At 35.1% G+C, this 17,761-nt stretch overlaps 1 protein-coding gene across 1 annotated transcript in view; it reads left to right on the forward strand.

Annotated features, from left to right (window-relative positions):
• Positions 1 to 17,761, forward strand: part of MYOM2 (myomesin 2) — a 68,980-nt gene that overhangs the window by 34,499 nt on the left and 16,720 nt on the right. Inside the window, exons 17-27 of the mRNA XM_054383898.1 lie at positions 592 to 779; positions 3,274 to 3,400; positions 7,693 to 7,871; positions 8,032 to 8,146; positions 8,692 to 8,848; positions 8,953 to 9,059; positions 10,513 to 10,557; positions 11,015 to 11,151; positions 14,488 to 14,632; positions 14,735 to 14,794; positions 16,388 to 16,455. Coding sequence (XP_054239873.1) covers positions 592 to 779; positions 3,274 to 3,400; positions 7,693 to 7,871; positions 8,032 to 8,146; positions 8,692 to 8,848; positions 8,953 to 9,059; positions 10,513 to 10,557; positions 11,015 to 11,151; positions 14,488 to 14,632; positions 14,735 to 14,794; positions 16,388 to 16,455 — 1,328 coding nt within the window. The remainder of the gene's footprint in view (positions 1 to 591; positions 780 to 3,273; positions 3,401 to 7,692; positions 7,872 to 8,031; positions 8,147 to 8,691; positions 8,849 to 8,952; positions 9,060 to 10,512; positions 10,558 to 11,014; positions 11,152 to 14,487; positions 14,633 to 14,734; positions 14,795 to 16,387; positions 16,456 to 17,761) is intronic.

Below are 17,761 nucleotides of genomic sequence, written 5' to 3' on the forward strand. Positions count from 1 at the left end.
GAGATAAGTCATATTATCTCAAGTTATGTTGGTAATTCAGCTGAAACTATCAGATACTTATGGGAAGGAACTTAGTACTGCATGCAGCACAAACAGGGTCATGAGAGGAGTATCTTCAGGCAAGCTTTCATGAACAGATGGTAAACAGTGCTTGTTAGTAGTAGGGATGTGAAAGTTCAGGAAACTGTTTTCTGATCTCTAGGAAGATGCCTGGGTGATGTTTCTGCTTCTGCTGCTAGTAAACTCATGCAAGTGAACTGATGATGGAAACGTCTTTTCTGTATCAACATAAATTAAACTGGTGCGTTACCATTTCCATACCAAAGATCATCTATTCCACCTTGTTATCTCCAGAGAGCACAGCACACTAGGCAGACATTTCAGAAGCTCCACATTTTATATTTGGAAATAAAATTAATGTTGATTAGCAGTTTTACTTTGTTACCAATATGTAGCTGATAGCAATATGCTGCAGGAAAAAAACAAAAACAAAAAACAACAACAAAACGCAATACAGAAAACACTAAACAACTTCTATGCTGCAGTGGTTTAGACTCTGTCCTAACTTTCAAAATACTTTTCTCCTTATAGCTTGTCCATCATATCCTCATGGTATCACGCTTTTGAACTGTGATGGTCATTCCATGACCCTTGGCTGGAAAGCACCAAGGTTCTGCGGAGGTTCACCAATCCTTGGTTATTATATGGATAAGCGGGAAGCTAACCATCAAAACTGGCATGAAGTCAATTCTTCTCTGATTACCCAGACAATTTATACGGTTGGTACATCTTATTTTTCTCAAGTTGATTTGTACTGTTTCTTTGGTTTTGGCAGAGCTCTACTTCCCTGCAGAAAAATACTTAAATACTTAATATAACAATTTTAATAACATGCAGAGAAAAGATTGAAGCAGGACAGACGACCATGCTGTCTGTAGAACTAAAGATTCATAAATTAAATAGAGACAGGCTGAGAACAAATGGAAATGTCCCTGTTCTTACTCTCAAAATTTGCCTTTAGCTGGAAAGTGAAGTAGATTAATAAATGTAGCATTATGCCTTATCGTCTCCTTTCTAGCAAACCAGAGTGATGGTTTTAGTTTTTAAATAAATTACTTCTGGTTGTGCTTACAATGTATTCGTAGTTTCTTGAAAGAGAAAATGTTTGACATGAACTTCCATGAGGAAAGGTTAGGAAGATAGGAAATAGCAAGTAATTAATCAGTCTGATGCTTGTTAAAATAAATTAATCAGATTTTATTCCCAAACATTTCTTAGAATTATTTCTGCAAGTCAGCAACTTTCCTATAAACTCTGGGCAGAAGAAAATGTTTAGCAGATATTTGACACTAAAGTAGAAAATAATGCTGGAGATGAGCTCAGGAGGAACATTTTATTCACAGAAGCAGCCAGCAATACTCATCTTGTGAGTTTATAGCTGGCATCTCTGGCAGAGTAGATGGAGCAGGTAAGATAGGCATGAAAGTCCAATGCTAAGCAATGTTTTCTAGATATTTTTCTTTTTTAAATGCATTTGTAGACAAATGAATGGTGTAAATGAATGGGAAGCCATTCAGAGTTTAATGAATTGGATATTTAAGTCTCAGTCCTGCCAGTAACTGTGCCTGAAGGTGCATCTTCATACACTAGCCTGAATGACAGAAATCTGAAATACTGATGGGAAATAAAAGCAAGACAGTTTTTAGCACCACAGAATACTTTACAACATACTGCAAGCAGGGAAGGCAGTGAGATATATATCATGGCTCTGGGAAATCATGAAAGGTTTAACTCTCTCTTGTGAAATAATTCTATGGGAACCTCACAAACATTCTTTCCCTTAATTACCTAGGATTTCTAAAACATTTTGCAGGCTGAACTGTTATTATCTCTTTTAAACCATACTTTATGTCTGTCTTTCTTCAGGAAATTCTGTCTACATTGTATTAGTGCCTGACTTTTCCTAGCTTACCTTGTTTGATATAGTGTTGTATTTGCTGCTACCCTATCATGTGTTTGTCAACATCCCATCATATGTTTCTTACCATTAAAAACATCACACCCAGATATGCTTTTATCTGGCATTTCCCCACAAATATAGCTCATTAACTCATGAAAATCTAAAACTCTTTAGTATTTCCACTAGAAGTTGTACCTTCAGCTGCCTCTTGCTCTTGAGACATATGATTAAGTATAAATTTTGGGAACTTAGGTAGTGAATTGAGGTGCAGAAAGCTTATGTGTTATACTGTATTTACCTCATCCAGAAGTGAAATAATGGAAGAAGGCTGCTATCATGAGGTGCTCAATATGTCAAGAATCTCATGCCTTGTAGCATGGAATCATAGTGCTTTGGGTTGGAAGGGACAGTGAACGAGCCATCTTTAACTAGATCAGGTTGCTCAGAACCCCATCCAACCTTCACTTTCCAGGGATGGAGCTTTTGCTAATTCCCATGGGCAACCTGTTTCAGTGTTTGATCCCCCCCACTGTAAACAATTTCTTCCTTTTATTTTGTTTAAATCTACCCTCTTGTTTAGTTTAAATCTACCTTATCTTAGTTTATAAGCATTACCCCTTGCTCTTGTCTACCTTGCCCTCAAAATCAGAAATGGTGATGTGGTGATGAATTTGTTAGGTAAGTCAGGGTTCATTTACTGTGGATGTTTCTGGAGATATAGCATAGCTTCTGGTCATTCCATTTCCAGTCCTTCCTCACTTTGTAATGGTAAGGTAATATTAAGAGGAAGACCCATACAAGCTAGAAAAAAAATACTGTGAGAATCTTTCCTAGAATTATGCCATCACACTGCAGAATTAACTTGATTGGCTTTTTCTTTAGTTTCCTGTTGTTTTTCTTCCCTGTTCAATCAATGACCTCTTTAGACCAGCCACCATTGGAATGCTTGCTTAAGAGAATAGGTTATGAATAACCATTCAAAAGCAATGAAAGAAGGTATTTCATGTTGGAGCACTCACTTATAAGTATCTGCTAGTAGTCAATCATTGAATGGGCTCCCTAAACCTTTACTCTAACCTTTTACAATGTCTCGTGCCAATATATTTAGCACTATTAGTCGTTGGGTGATGTGGCTGTAACCCAGCAGCACAATGTAGATCTCTGCAGTGTGTTTGGTTTAAGAGTAAAATCCTTCCTCCAGCACAGCACTAAGATCTAATAATTAATCAACCAATGCTTATTTTTAAGCATTTAATTTACTAAAAGAATATAATTCATGACTTTTTATGAATTGAATTGTTTTCTCAAAAAAGGTAGAGGATTTGACAGAAGATGCCTTCTATGAATTCCGAGTTGCTGCTGCAAATCTGGTTGGAATAGGTCAACCTTCAGATCCCAGTGAGCATTTTAGGTGTAAAGCCTGGACTATGCCAGAGCCTGGTAAGTCTATTAGTTTCTCATTAATTTCAATTCGATATAGCCTCCTTAAAACACAATCAATGTAATTATTGAGCCAAACTCTGCTGGATGTCTTTTGGGTGATTTCTGCCATATTATTTACTGAGATTGCTGTTTCTTCCAAGATCTTTTAAAAGTTACCTCCACATCCCCATTGATGATATTGAATGTCCTGGGAAGTGGATGACCTTTACTTAGTTTACTGAGATTCTCCTTATTTTATCGTCCATATCATCTTAGAGCAGAAACTATTCAGACTTTAGTCCATGTTTTTATCTCTGTCAGTCCTTCACCCCCAGCTCTATAAGCTCCACTTCACAATCACCACCTGTATAATATAGAGGCATCTCTGAAACCATAATTGCAGTCTATTAAGAATATTCATGTAGTTTCAGACTCCAAAACTATGGTTATACATTTTTGGTTATAAATAAGACAGAGCAGGTGTATGTTTCTTGCCACAGACACACAGAGCATAGTGTAGCTCACAGTTTACAGCTGGAGTCTCTGAGCCTCAACCACCATGCCCTTGTTCATGTGTTTTCCCTAGATTGTACTTAGGTGTTACCTGAAAGATTATTATTAGCCAGGTGTTAGAACAAATGTGCTAACAAACATAGAGCAGGAGTGACTCTGCACTGCTTCTCAGTTTAGATTATCTGTAGTTTAGTGGTGTAGATTTAGCTGAAGACTGTTAATTGCAAGTAAATGTTAAGTAAGATATATTTTAAATTCAGGACCTCCAACGAAAGAACCCAAAACTTTAGTCTACCTATGTGAGCATATAAATTTGTGCCTAAATGTTTGACATCAAGGGAACTGATTCTCCTTAGTAATGGTTGAGCTCTGTAAATAAACTATGGAAGGGTATTTGAAGGTGCTTTCTGCTTATTTCATAACACACTTGTTCATACCAAGCAACAATTTTGTCGATAACACAATAATCACAGAGTGCATCAAATTGGAAGGGACCCTCAAAGGTCATCTTGTGCAACCTGGTGCAGTGAGCAGGGACACCTCCAAGCAGATCAGGCTGCCTAGGGCCACATCAAGTGTGATGTTGAATGTCTCCAGGGACGGAGCCTCAACCACATCCCTGGGCAGCCTGTTCCAGTATTTTGCCACTCTCATTGTAAAGAACATCCTCCTTATGTTTAACCTAAATCTACCCGCTCTAGGTTAAAACCATTGTCCCTCATCCTATCTCTACAAGCCCTTCTAAACAGTCCTTCCCCAGCCTTCCTGTAGGCAACGTTGTTTCTGTTGTCTGGTACTGATTTGCCTTAGAGTACTAGCGACAAAGTCATAATGAAAACACAAGTGCATACTACCTTAATACATTTCTACCTTATTTTTCCCAGAGTACTTTAAAATCCTACTGTCTTGTTAAATCAAATTCTACTTATGACATTGAGCTTCGGTATGCAATTAAGGATCCATTTTAATCTTTTTTTTTTTTCTTATGTGTCATCAGGAGGCTGTCTGACACCTACTCACATCTGTTTCATGCCTAAATGTTCATGTTATTTTCTCAGCAAAGAAATAAAAGAAGTCCAAACCCTAAATCTGTTTTTTAGTGATTTCAAAAGGCAGGATTAGCATAAGGCAGCAGGAAAAATTCAGTTTTCTTTTTTATGTTATACATGAAAAATAGTTCTTGCCTGGAACGAGAAACAATTCAGCAGGATCAGGGAATCATTTACTAGGAAAGACTCTCAATTATACTCTTATTCATCTGCTTGCCTATGTGCAGTGGGCAATACCTATTTAACTGACAGATTTTTACCCACAAAAAAAGTTCAGGTTCTTTGAACAGTGTCTGTTCCTAATCTTATGATTACATTTTAAAAGTTTTTCTAATAAACCAGTTTGTTTCTTGTCTATAGCACACAAGCTGGAGACATTATTTGAAACAACCTTTTTTTTCAGTGCTGGGCAGAGAAATGGTAATTTCACCTCTCCCACAAGTATTTGCCTGCTTACAAATCCCCTTCTATTTGTCTTTTTAATAAAGCACAACACTGTTATACTAAGTTCCAGATTTATTTCTTTTTAATTCTCAGATTTGTTTCTGTAAAACAGCCTGTCAGAGAGTTGTTCTCCATGTTTTCTAGCTAAATTCTTCTGAGTTCATATTTCTCAGTTTCTGGAATTAATGACTTGGCAAATCTGTCAGTAGCAAAATGTTTAATCTCCTGACCTTAACTTCGTTTGTGTTAATAACATTTTCTTATGGTCTTGTAATATTTCGTATAAATGTTTCATCAGTGGAACAATTATTTTCCTTAAAAAAAGTATTTATGATTTATACTCTCTACAGTGTTTATAGAACATCACTGAAATTGCCTAGTGTGTAAACAAGCAAAGATTATCCTTCATTTTAAATTACACATAAAGAAATGAAATAAAAGGCACTTTCAGGAAACAAAGAGAGTGAATTTCCATTTTCATAATGAACAATCCATCCTTTCTACTCCTTGGCTGGTTATATTGTTCTCATTATGAAACTAGTTGGACAGAGAGTATCAAATTCTTCCTGCTCAGCAAAAGCCACCACAAGCAACCCCCTCACACCAAACTTGTTAAAATATTTCACAAGCACTTTTTAGAGTATGTTTTTAAAGTACAGCTTAGCAATAATGAAAAGAAATAATTGATATTTAAGGCTGGAAAAAGAGGTTGACCCTTTTCCCTGACTTTCTAAAGATACTGAAGACTAATGTAATGTGTCTGTAATATACTCCAAGTGTCAATGAAATATTCGTTCACCTTTTGATACGGAAGGGAGATTTCCTTAGAAAGGCCAAAACCTTTTACAGGATTTCCAGTATGAGTGATGGATTTCTCACTCAGAGCCCATAATTATTTCATCTTTCTGCAGAACTCTAGTCTTACCTATCTATGTGAGCCTCTATGAGTTAGAAATGATAGCTAATGAATTATTTTACATGACTTTTAAACAGATGAAGCCCATGGTCTCAAAATAGAATGTATTTCATTGCACATTTTCTCATATGGTGAATCTGCCAGTGGAATTTGAGTTATCTGTGAATATACAGACATTTAGGTTGTGATTTTTAAAGACTGCTGAGAGAAGGCTTTAGGTTCCTTAACAATTACAGTCTTTCCATGTAGTATTTATCCTCATAAGGTCTGAAACAGATACTTATGTTGCTTTTCTGAAATGTGCTTATCCACTATGGAGAAACACTTTTGCGCTGTATTTTTTTTTTTCTCCTGTGTGTTTGCTGAATATTATCCTTTACAAATTTCATGTTCACTCATCACTGGGTAACATCATGTCAGCTGGAATGACAATCAGGATTATATGCCAACTTTTTCTACTCAAATTGTGAGACATGTTGAAGGGAAAAATATTATCTTGAATTGGACTAAACTGACAACACTGAGAAACATCCCTAAACTTGAAGTACTTTTAGATTTCCTTATTCCAAATTTAGACCAAGCTTCCAACTACAGAACTTGGATGAATGTCAGTTTTCTTTCATGGGTGTGTTCACCATAGTAGTATGATAGACCTTTTTATAATCTACTGGTATAAATAAATATCAAGAGTATAATAAAAAACCAAATACTAGAAATTGAATGACATTGGAACAGTTAAGTGAAGGAGAAGCAAAATGTGGAAGGGAGAACATAACCTGGTATCTGCAAAGGTGTGAACTTTCACTTACTCAGAGCATTAGGATGTTTTGTTGTAAATAGTTCCCTCTTAAGAAGTTCTTCTTGGCTATTGTTATGCACCTCACAATGAAAAATTATTTGGAAGCCTGAACCAAAGTCCATTGGTGCCAGTGGCTTTTGGATTAGTCTGAAGGACCACAGTTCATTTAAATCAACAAAAGATAACCCTCCTGATGCTGATGTATGAACCTGAGTCAGGCTCAGTAAAGCAACTTTGATGTGTGGCTGGTTAGCTAAATAATAGACATGAAACCTCTTTTGAGGTTTGAAATTTTTTACCTAGATGGATTTTCTACCTGAATAACATTGCCTTAAAATGGTGAGATCTAGCTAAAATTGTATGCTTCAGAATACTAATGCCACTCACTGCATAAATCAATTACGACTGTATACAGCCATGGAGGGGGAAATGACCTAAACACCACATATACTAAGTTTGTTGTAAAGGATGAATTTTATAAAAGCAAACACTCAAGACAAAATTCAAGGGGTGCATTTCAGCCCTACAGGACCAGTTTGCAAAAGTTTCTTATATGGAAGCGAACTTCCAATAACTGAAATATTTTTAGGTCCTGCCTATGATCTGAACATTTGTGAAATCAGAAGCACGTCGCTGGTTCTTCTGTGGAAAGCTCCTGTGTATGAAGGCAAAAGTCCTATTACTGGGTATTTAGTAGACTATAAGGAAGTAGATGCAGAAGACTGGATCACAGCTAATGAAAAACCGACTTCAAAGCGATATTTTAAGGTAACGTTTTCATTAATGTTAACTCAAAACTGAGTTCTAAATACATCACATGAAGTATAACAAAGATGTGTATTTGAACTTAGGCTTTTACTAACGTCTTCAAGTACAAAAGAGCTTAGACTGTTTTTTACGTTGGCCTTTGCTTTTTGTCTTGTTCAAGGTCACTGATTTACATGAAGGTCATACCTATGTTTTCAAAGTTCGTGCAGTGAATGATGCTGGGATAGGCAAGTCATCTGAGATATCTGAACCAGTGCTTGTCGAGGCACGGCCAGGTAGTAACTATTTTATCTCCTCTGCTTCTAAAATATTGAAATACTTAGAAGTGAATTTAATCAATCTGGTTTGATATTATAACACAGGTAAGCATTTCAAGACTTAAGAAGCTCTTAGCTTTAAACCTTAAAGAAAAAAAATCATGTGGATACACAGGGAGTGTCAAGACTTTTTTGCTTTATTTGCTGCAGTAAATATTCGATAATTTAATTTTATTCTCATGAACCAAGATGCTACTTCCTGTGACTGAAAATAAATATGAAAACACATTCACTAAAGCTTTGAGTAATAAGAAAATTAATTTACTTTAATTTTTAATATCTTGTCACTTGGTTTTGTTTTATAGTATTCTTTTTTTTGGTGTAAAGTAAGAATCTTGCTAGTATGTGATGCTAAATCAGCATATGGCATAAACATGCATTCCAAGTAAGATCTGTATCTCTTAGTTAAGGTGGACAAGACTTTCATGGGCTTTAGCAATTTTTAAATTGCAGCTTCAAAAAGAAATGCAGCCTTAACATCTGAACTGATTCCTATTTTGCAGGAACAAAAGAAATCTTTTCAGGTGTGGATGATGAAGGTAATATTTACCTGGCTTTTGAGTGCAAAGAAGCTACAGATGCATCTCATTTTGTATGGGGTAAATCATATGAGGAGATAGATGATTCTGATAAGTTTAAGATTGAAACAGAAGGAAATCAGTAAGTCATGCCAAGTCTATAAAATTATTAGATATTTGTCATGTTAAAATTCTCAATACATGAGAAACTTTGCTAATTATGTATCTCTTTATTCTTGTTTATAGATCTAAGCTGTACTTCAAAAATCCTGATAAATCAGACTTGGGAACATATTCTATCTCGGTTACTGACACAGATGGTGTTTCATCCAGCTTTGTTATGGATGATGAAGGTAAGGTCCTTACTATCTCAACTCTTCATTTTATCACTTCAGCTGCACTAAGAATGTAAGGATGTTGCTTTAACAAGATTTGAATACATTGGGTTAAATTATTCTTTAGTTTAAATTTACACTAATATTGCTTTATTTCATTGTAGCTATTTGTTTCATTGGAATTGCAATGAAATTGCTTCACTCTAGCTTTGGTTTACCATTGAGTGGTGCTAAGGTAAAAGGCAAAAGAGGGGACTTTGCTATTTTTAAAGAGCACAAAAATTATTTTGGCAATTTCCCAGTCCACAGATTGATTGCTATGCCTATTTCCTTAAATATGAAAGTTCTCTCTACTTACCTCCTAAGTAATTTAAGGAGGGAAGATGAGTCTGAGTGTGAGTCTGATAGAAGACAGAACTTTCATTACAATGTGAACCTCAAAGTGAGAGTTGGAAATAAAACCACGTGCAGCCACAAAAAAAATACAGTTCTCCAGGACATGGATTGGTTATGTGGAGTCTTAGTCATTACCATTGTTGTATTTTCTTCTAGGGAAGCTAAACTTGTAATCCTTTTAATTTTCCAGTGGATACTGTAGGAAAAGGCATATGCATTTGATCATGAGAACTTCTCATTGTCCTAGTTTTGAAGCATCATTCAGAAACCCATCTGTAGGTCTCGACACCAACAGTCCTGCCTTTGAAGGCTTTTTTTTTTTTTTTTTGTTGTTGTTTTAGAACAGCATTGAACTTGTTTCCCATCCCACACTTAGACCATACCTTCCCTGGTCATATCTCTCACTCAAAATTATGCTTTTATTTGTAAGGAATCCCTGCACAAGAGTTAGATTTTATATCTGGGCAATAAAACCCATTATTTCACTGCCCATTTAATTCCTCAAATGTTATAAATTCCCAAATAATTTTACTAAATCCTCAACCATGTCATAAATCATCACTAATTTCTTCTGGCCTTCTGATTCACAGGTTACCGTGAATTCCAAATTTACAGATAATGTTCATTTTCCAAATCTTTAGTAAAAATTAAGGCGCTAAATAGAGTTAGTATGAGAATCCAACAAATTGATGTCTAGACTCTCTTGCAGCCTTCATAAGGATTTAGTGCACTAAACAGATCTTTCTGTACCCTCTTTGGACTAATCTACACTCCATTTTGTATTCTGCCACAGTAAAACAAGGTCAGAAAGGAAGTCATCAGATCATGCTCTAGAAGCTATTGTCTCCCATCTTTCATTCGAATCACATAATCTAAAATAGTTTTTGTTTCTTGTTTAGATTCTTAAGTTTCTTAAATCTTATTTTTCAGTCATTTTCTGAAGAAAGATGGGTATTTCATACAAGACTTGAGATTATCTGCTGATATGTACCTTCTTTGTATTTTCTGACTGTATTTTTTTTAGATAAATTAAAGCATTAATGTTATATTTTTCTTTTTTTTTTTTTTATTTCAGAGCTTGAGCGTTTGATGGCATTAAGCCACGAAATAAAGAATCCAAGTAAGTTGAAGATCTGAATCTATTTGATACTTCTAGAAGGAATATAATTGCATACTAATGACTAGAGTTTCAAAAAGGTTCTTCCTGAGACAAAGGCAGCTTCTTTTTTTTCATAGGACATCTCTCTTCCTTAAATTTCCATTAATTTAGAGGAATCTTAGTTTGCATCGAATAAAATCATCACTGCCTAGAACTCTTCTCAAGTTTAGATTTTATAATAGGTTAATACTAGTCAATTCCTTAATGTGTAAAGTATAAACTGGAAACTATTTTTTCCCTTTGAGAAATTCATGTAAAACTCAGCCAAAGACTGCATTAGATGTCTTTTCTTTGCATAAAATGTATTCTATATCCAGCATTACACAAATAACAGGGAGATATTAACGTTGTACTAGATGATCCTTTTTCTCACAAGGATTCATGCATTATTGACTTTTGATTGCTTTTCTTTCTGCAGCAATACCTCTGAAATCAGAATTAGCTTATGAGATTCTTGATAAAGGAGAAGTTCGTTTCTGGATTCAGGCTGAAAGTTTATCACCAGAGTCTACCTTCAGATTCGTTATTAATGACAGAGAAGTGGAAAATAGTGATGTAAGTGCATGTTCTGAAAACACCTGAAAGAATTATCAGTCTTTAACCTCTAGTTCTTTTGCAGCATAAATTTCCTGTTGCAGAGTGAGCTTATTCAAGCCAAAAAAAGAAAGTCAAGTATAACCCTCAGAAGTTTGTGTTCATTTTGGGTAGCTAGATGGCCAACAGCCAAAACTGACAAGAAATTAGACTTGGACCACCCAGAGATCTTCTGAGGCTACTCCTCCCAGTTTTACATTACATTCTGGCAGGCACTTGCCAGTGAAGCAATGGTCATAGATGTAAAACTTTTAGATATCCCTTTTATTTTTTTTTCCCCCCAAAGGTTTGGCCAAGACACTAAATGGGCATTTGAAGGGCTACACAAAGATAAAAGGGCAGGCTACCATCTTGCTGCATTTTAATAGCTCTAAGGCAACATTTCACAAAAAGTGACACAAAAAAAGTGGTCAGATTGGGCTGAGAAGAAAGCAAAGGACATGCCTTTGCTGGGCTGGAGTCAGGTTCACAAAGTGTAGGATTGGAAATATTGTTTTTTCTCTGTGAGGAATCCAGCTTTAATGAAGTTGTTCGAAAGGTTTGGTTTATTCACAAAGATACAAAGCCTGGTCTTGGCCAGAGAAGCTTATGAGCATTTTTATGCCATAGAAGAGCATTTACTTGAACTACAATATTGAGAAGTGGAAGAAGTGTTTCTGAGTAAAATACTTCCCTGGTTTTCTTACTTTAAAAAACAATAAAACACAACACTGAAAATTTAAATATTACTGACTAGGATATATTGAAATTCCAATATTATGTCTCAGTAGCTTTAGAGGAACAGAAAAAACTATTTTTAGTTTGCTTATGTTTTGCAAGTTTTGACATCAGAGAGAATCTTGAAGTGGAGCTGCATTATTTCACCTTTTTAATTAGTAACCCACAGGTGACATTTACATTTGGAGACTGATGATATTTTTGTGGAAAGTCACATAAAAGCCTAGTATTTATGGTGCTCATAAAATCATTGAACTTCATCTTGCTGCATAACAGCAATAGTTAGAAGCCTAATTACACTCTAAAACCTGCCTGGAGACTGGGTTACAGTCACTGAACATGTTCAATAGACCGTTATGCTGGTGAATTGTAGTCTGAATCTTGACATTGGCTGAAGTGATAAATTTTTTTCTTCTAGGTCCTAATAAGGAAGAATTTTGGTAAGATTTCAAAATAATCTGAAAATGGAATGAGCTGGGCCCCATTTAATCAGCTGTCATTTTAATCTTTTAATACTTTTTTTCCTTTATTCAAAAGCAAGCAATAATACTACAAAATTTCAAGTGTGATAAAGGATCACATTAAAACATACATCTTGTTCTTCTGTTTCTGGCAAATCTCAATTTAACACTCTCCCTGAGAACTCATGAAATGAATGCAAGTGTTGTCCTTGACTTCTGTGGGCAAGAGACTGAGAATTTGCATTTGCACTTTTTGATGGTTGGTGAAGTCTAAAACATTTTAACCTTCCTGGCCCATCTCCTCGGCTCTTACAGATGAACTCTTACTCAAGTAGTTTTTCTACATAACTTCCCTATTAATTAAGTTTTGTCTTAGTATTTGACATCGAATCTTTCTTTGAACTAAATATGGCAAAGTGCATGTGCAAATTACATGAGCATTTTCCTCTGTTATTTTATATGAATGCTACACCTCAGTCTCTTCCTTCTAATTTATTTAATAAATTATCTTAATCATTCTGTTGGCTAGTGCTTTGTTAATTCCATTATCTTTTCTCTGTTTTCATTCTTCAGTTATCCCATTAAGATTTAAACTAGTGCTACTCATGTATTTGGAAGCACTCGTAATGAATGATTAACATCTTGACTATATCTATGCTATTACTGGCTTGTCCAACAGTGAATCTGTTTCAAGGATGGCTGGGAGATGTCCCTCAAAAATGAAGCAGATTTATCAGCGGGATCAATCCAACTAATTTTGGTCTTGTACTTAAAGATTCTTCCACTTAAGGAAGTGATCCCAGAGAGTATGTGTGGGTTTTTTACTATTTTTTTCCCCTTCCATTTCTCTTCCCATTTTCCAAGATTATCTACCTGTGGATTTAGGCACCTTTTTCTATCTCTGGAGTCCAAAAAAAAAAAAAGATTAATCCAAACATTCTTTGTCTCCTTTTAACAGTAACAGAGTCTGTAGTAATTTGCTTCATAGTACTTGTTCTAGGTGGTGACATTTACCTTCCTGTCCCATCATGAACAGAATAGTAAGTGTGTGATATCCTTGCATAAACTGAAAAATATTCAGTCAAGTAACTTCTGTAGATTGAAAACACTTTAGAAATTTTTAGTTGAGATTCCAACAGCACTTTAAGTGGGACACACTGTCTTCTTGGTTGTTACTCACTGAACGAAAGAGGATGTTACTTTAATATGAAGTGGTTGTATCTAAAATTGTAACTGCAAATTTGAAATATACATTTTGCAAGTATTGTCCAAGATTTGCTTGCAATTTTCTATTTTCTTGACAATGCATGCCAATAATTTATTATTCTGGAATACTTAATAGAAAGCAAACACAAAGGACACAAACAGTGAATAACTTTAGATTTGAGCTATTTGTTTTGGGGTATTCTGCAAGCAGAATATAGAAGTTTTGACAGAATTCTGGTTTTAACTTTTTTTTTCCTGGACTTAGTTGATTTTTTTAATTCCTAAGAGCTTCCTTGGTTTTTCACAAGTTACTGTTGTCATGGTCTTGCATTTCAGCATTCTTTGAAAAGAATACCTAGGATTAAATGAACAAATTATTATACTCTCCCTAAATCTCCCTTTCTTTAGTGAGAAAATAAGACCAAGTACTGAGCTGCCATATGTGTCTCAGGTATTTAATACTGATGACTTTGATTTGCTAGGAAGCATTTATTTGAAGACCCACATTTGTGTCTACAAATGTAATACCCTCAGATATTTCTGGACTCTGCTAGGAATAGCGCTTCAGCTTAGCAAAACTCCTTGTTCAATTTAAAGGCTGGCTGTGTAGTCTCTTCTTCAAACATGCATGGTGCCATAAACTATTACTTTTAAATCCAAACCTGCTGGATTATGATGACTCAAGGATTCCAAATGCAGCTGCACACAAAGGTTTATATCATCACTATACACAGAATTTATCATCACCAGGATCTTGCTGTGCAAGAGTAAATACAATCACAGCCTTGTTTCCACAGTTCACAATGAAAACTATATGAAAAACACCGTGTGGAGTCAGGGATATAAAATGTGATTAATTCAATAGAAAATCATAAACAGTTTACACTATGCTAAAATTATTTGTTCATTTCAGAGACATAAAATACACTGTGACCGTTCGAATGGCATTATAGAAATGGTGATGGAGCAATTTACAATTGACAATGAAGGTACCTACACAATACAGATTCAAGATGGAAAGGCCAAGAACCAGTCTTCATTAGTTCTCATTGGAGATGGTATGTTCACTGAAACTTTGATTCTGATGAAGAAATGAATTTCGATTTCTGTGAGTACTTTTGTGAGTAGTCCATTTTTCATTTATCTTTTCTAAAATTTAGCATTCAAAGAAGTTTTGGCTAAGGCTGAGCTCCAGCGAAAGGAATTTCTCCGGAAGCAAGGTAAGACAGTGAAGGTGTCTTTAGGCCTAATTTTCAGCTAATGATGCATCTCTAGTGAATAAAAAGTGCTTCCAACTTCCAATGATTGCATTAGAAGATGAGTGTATTGCAGTTTGAGGAGATGTTAAACTCTTGGTGGATCTTAATTTTCAATATTGTCATATGGTGCATGAAAATTGTGACAGAACTTTCACTCAGTAAAGAAATAGTGGAGTCGTTACAAGAGATTATCTTTAATCAATATTAATGAGAATTGTGCCTACTATAGGTTCTGATCCCACAAAACATTTCAGCATGTTTGACTTTAAGCATATAAATTGTCCCTTCCACACAACTGATTGATGAGTAGACAGCATAGTGCCAGGCAAGGAATATTAAAAATCTTGTCCTCTGATTCCTGTCCAGGTAAAATTCCAGGAACAAAATGTGTATTTGCTGCACAGTTTATATATAGTTGTATACTTCTCAATATTGTTTACAGCTGAAAGTAAGAATTACTATAAGCTACCTAATTCAGAATTCTGTCCCCGTGAAATCCTTAAAAAAAAAAAAAAAAAAAGTGAGCTTTAGTTTGTAGTTTGCACTTTTAGGATAAAAGCAATATTATTATTATTATTTATTGCAAATAGCTTATGTAATATTCTCTACACAAGTAACATAGTTCTGCTTTCTGGAGGGGTGGATTTGTTAACATAGATTTAGGAAAGAATTTATACCATTTACAGCATAAACTCTAAGATGTTTCAGTTCTTAAAACTGAAAGACTGGAACTTGGTTATCTCCTAGTTCTGGATATTGCAGTTATGGAGTCTGGTGCTGCAAATGTTCAAACATAAAAAAATAACTGGCCTGAGTAACCACAAAAACTTGAAAAATGCTATATATGCCAGTATTTTTTCTTAAGGATATATATACACCATCAACCCTGGAGGCATTTTAAAGACAGAGAGATGTGGTGCTGAAGGACAGGGGTTAGCACCTGACTTGGTAGAGTCAGATAGTGGTTGGACTTGATCTTAAAGGTCTTTTCCAGCCAAAAAAGTTTGATTCTATTCACAGGATTGGAAACTCAGTAGGGAAAAGAGCATTTCTTGTTCTGCTTCTAACATTTAATACATTTTAAAATGTTATATAATTTAGAGAGATAATGTCTGGCATGGGATTTTTGCTTTGAAGATTTAATTAGGTGTTTGGTACATCTGTTTATTTTCCACTTCCCTTTGCATTGAATACATTATTTGCACACTTGTTTGTAGCTACTCTCTTTCTTTCCTGTGCTTAGCTGGCAATTTGGCATAAACATATTCCGTAATCTAACTTATTTCACCATTCAACATCTTGGAATACTACTTTACTTCCCATACAAAGAGAGATGAGCCTCAGTTTTCTAAAGCAGTACTGTAGACACCTGGGTCAATATAGTAAAAAAATTACTGCAGGATTTTCTTTCTAATGCATGGGTAAATTCAGGAGTTCCCTCTCATCTTTCTGGTGTAAGGATGTTTTAATTGTCATCTTGTTTCTCTCTTTCACTGGATCTGTCTGGTACTCTTCATTCTACAATGTGTGCATGAAGATGTTTTTGTTTCTTAGGTCCTCACTTCTCAAAGTTTTTGTACTGGAAAGTTACTGAGGAATGTGAAGTTTTACTTGCTTGTAAGGTGAGGAAATATACTTGAAATCATTTGTTAGAATGTATTGACTAAAAATTGAGGTAGGAAAATGTGAGGAAATATTTTGACATTTTTAAAATGTAACATTTCATATGAAAACTTTTGTAATTTAGAAATATTTAAAAAAAGTTTCTGATTTATTTCAGCAGTAGTCTTCAGTAAAACAAGCAAAAATTTACAGAACGTTTCTAAAAGTGATAGGTGATTCTTTATTTTAATTGTAATCCATAAAAATAATTTGAAGTATTTATTCTTTAAAGGTCATTCTTCCCTCCTCAAAAAATAGCCACAAAATCCACAGTTCAAACTCTTTCCTCATTGTTCTCTGATTTGGAGGTTCCTTTACCAAAGCATCTGCTACTTAATCAAATGTAACCAAACATGTAACAGAGAGTTCTAGAATTAAAATTATAAAACATGATTTTTATTATATTTGGATAATGACTTTTGAATCTTAACTAATGCTAATGTTCATGGAACTCAGAATATCTTTTGCTATTATTATCTTTATATGTCACTCTGATATATTTTCATTTTTGTTGCTCTTCTGGAGTGACTAATTAGAGGTCTGAATAACTAAGTTAATAGAATTCAACAGGCAGCAAATTCTTCCTCATTGCCTTTTCCTGTAATATGGAGACTTTTGTATTAATTTTCTTCACTTTTGAATAAGTTTTGGCTTTTAATTAGACTAACTTGAATCATTAATTATGAGCAATTTACATGCACATTTATGGGATTTTTCTTCTTTTTTTTTTTTTTCCTGCTCGCTAATTAGGAGACCTTTAACTTCGATTTTATTCCCAGCAGCACAGACCTGGGTGGTGAAGCTGCCTTTCTACACGCCCCGGGTTGAGGGCTCAACACTCATTAGCTAACATGGTAGCTGTGTTGGTGCTGAGCTGCATAGCTGGAGCGCTTTATAAGCTCAATGTGCGTTTGCTGAAGGCATGAACCCTGCTTAGCCTTTCATTTACATGGGGAATTAAACGTGCTGAACCACTTACAGTAGTGTTAATTCTCTACAAATTAATCTGAAATGATCCTTCTTTTCATTGGCTGTCAAGCCTGTTTATACCAGGCTATACTGAAATTGAAAGACCCAGCACCTGATTTTCTGCTTTTCACCGGGTACTTTTTGTTCGTAAGGTCAGAACATTTTATGTAAATGGGATCTAGGATGTGGGCTCTTTGCACACTCATCATTTTAACTATGCCATTGACCTTACAAAGCTTGTTACTGCTAGTATGTGACTGGCCATTAGGTTCACATGGGACTACTGTTAAGGCCTGT

This window comes from Indicator indicator, chromosome 9 (genome assembly GCF_027791375.1).
Source record: "Indicator indicator isolate 239-I01 chromosome 9, UM_Iind_1.1, whole genome shotgun sequence".
NCBI classification, from domain to species: Eukaryota; Metazoa; Chordata; class Aves; order Piciformes; family Indicatoridae; genus Indicator; species Indicator indicator.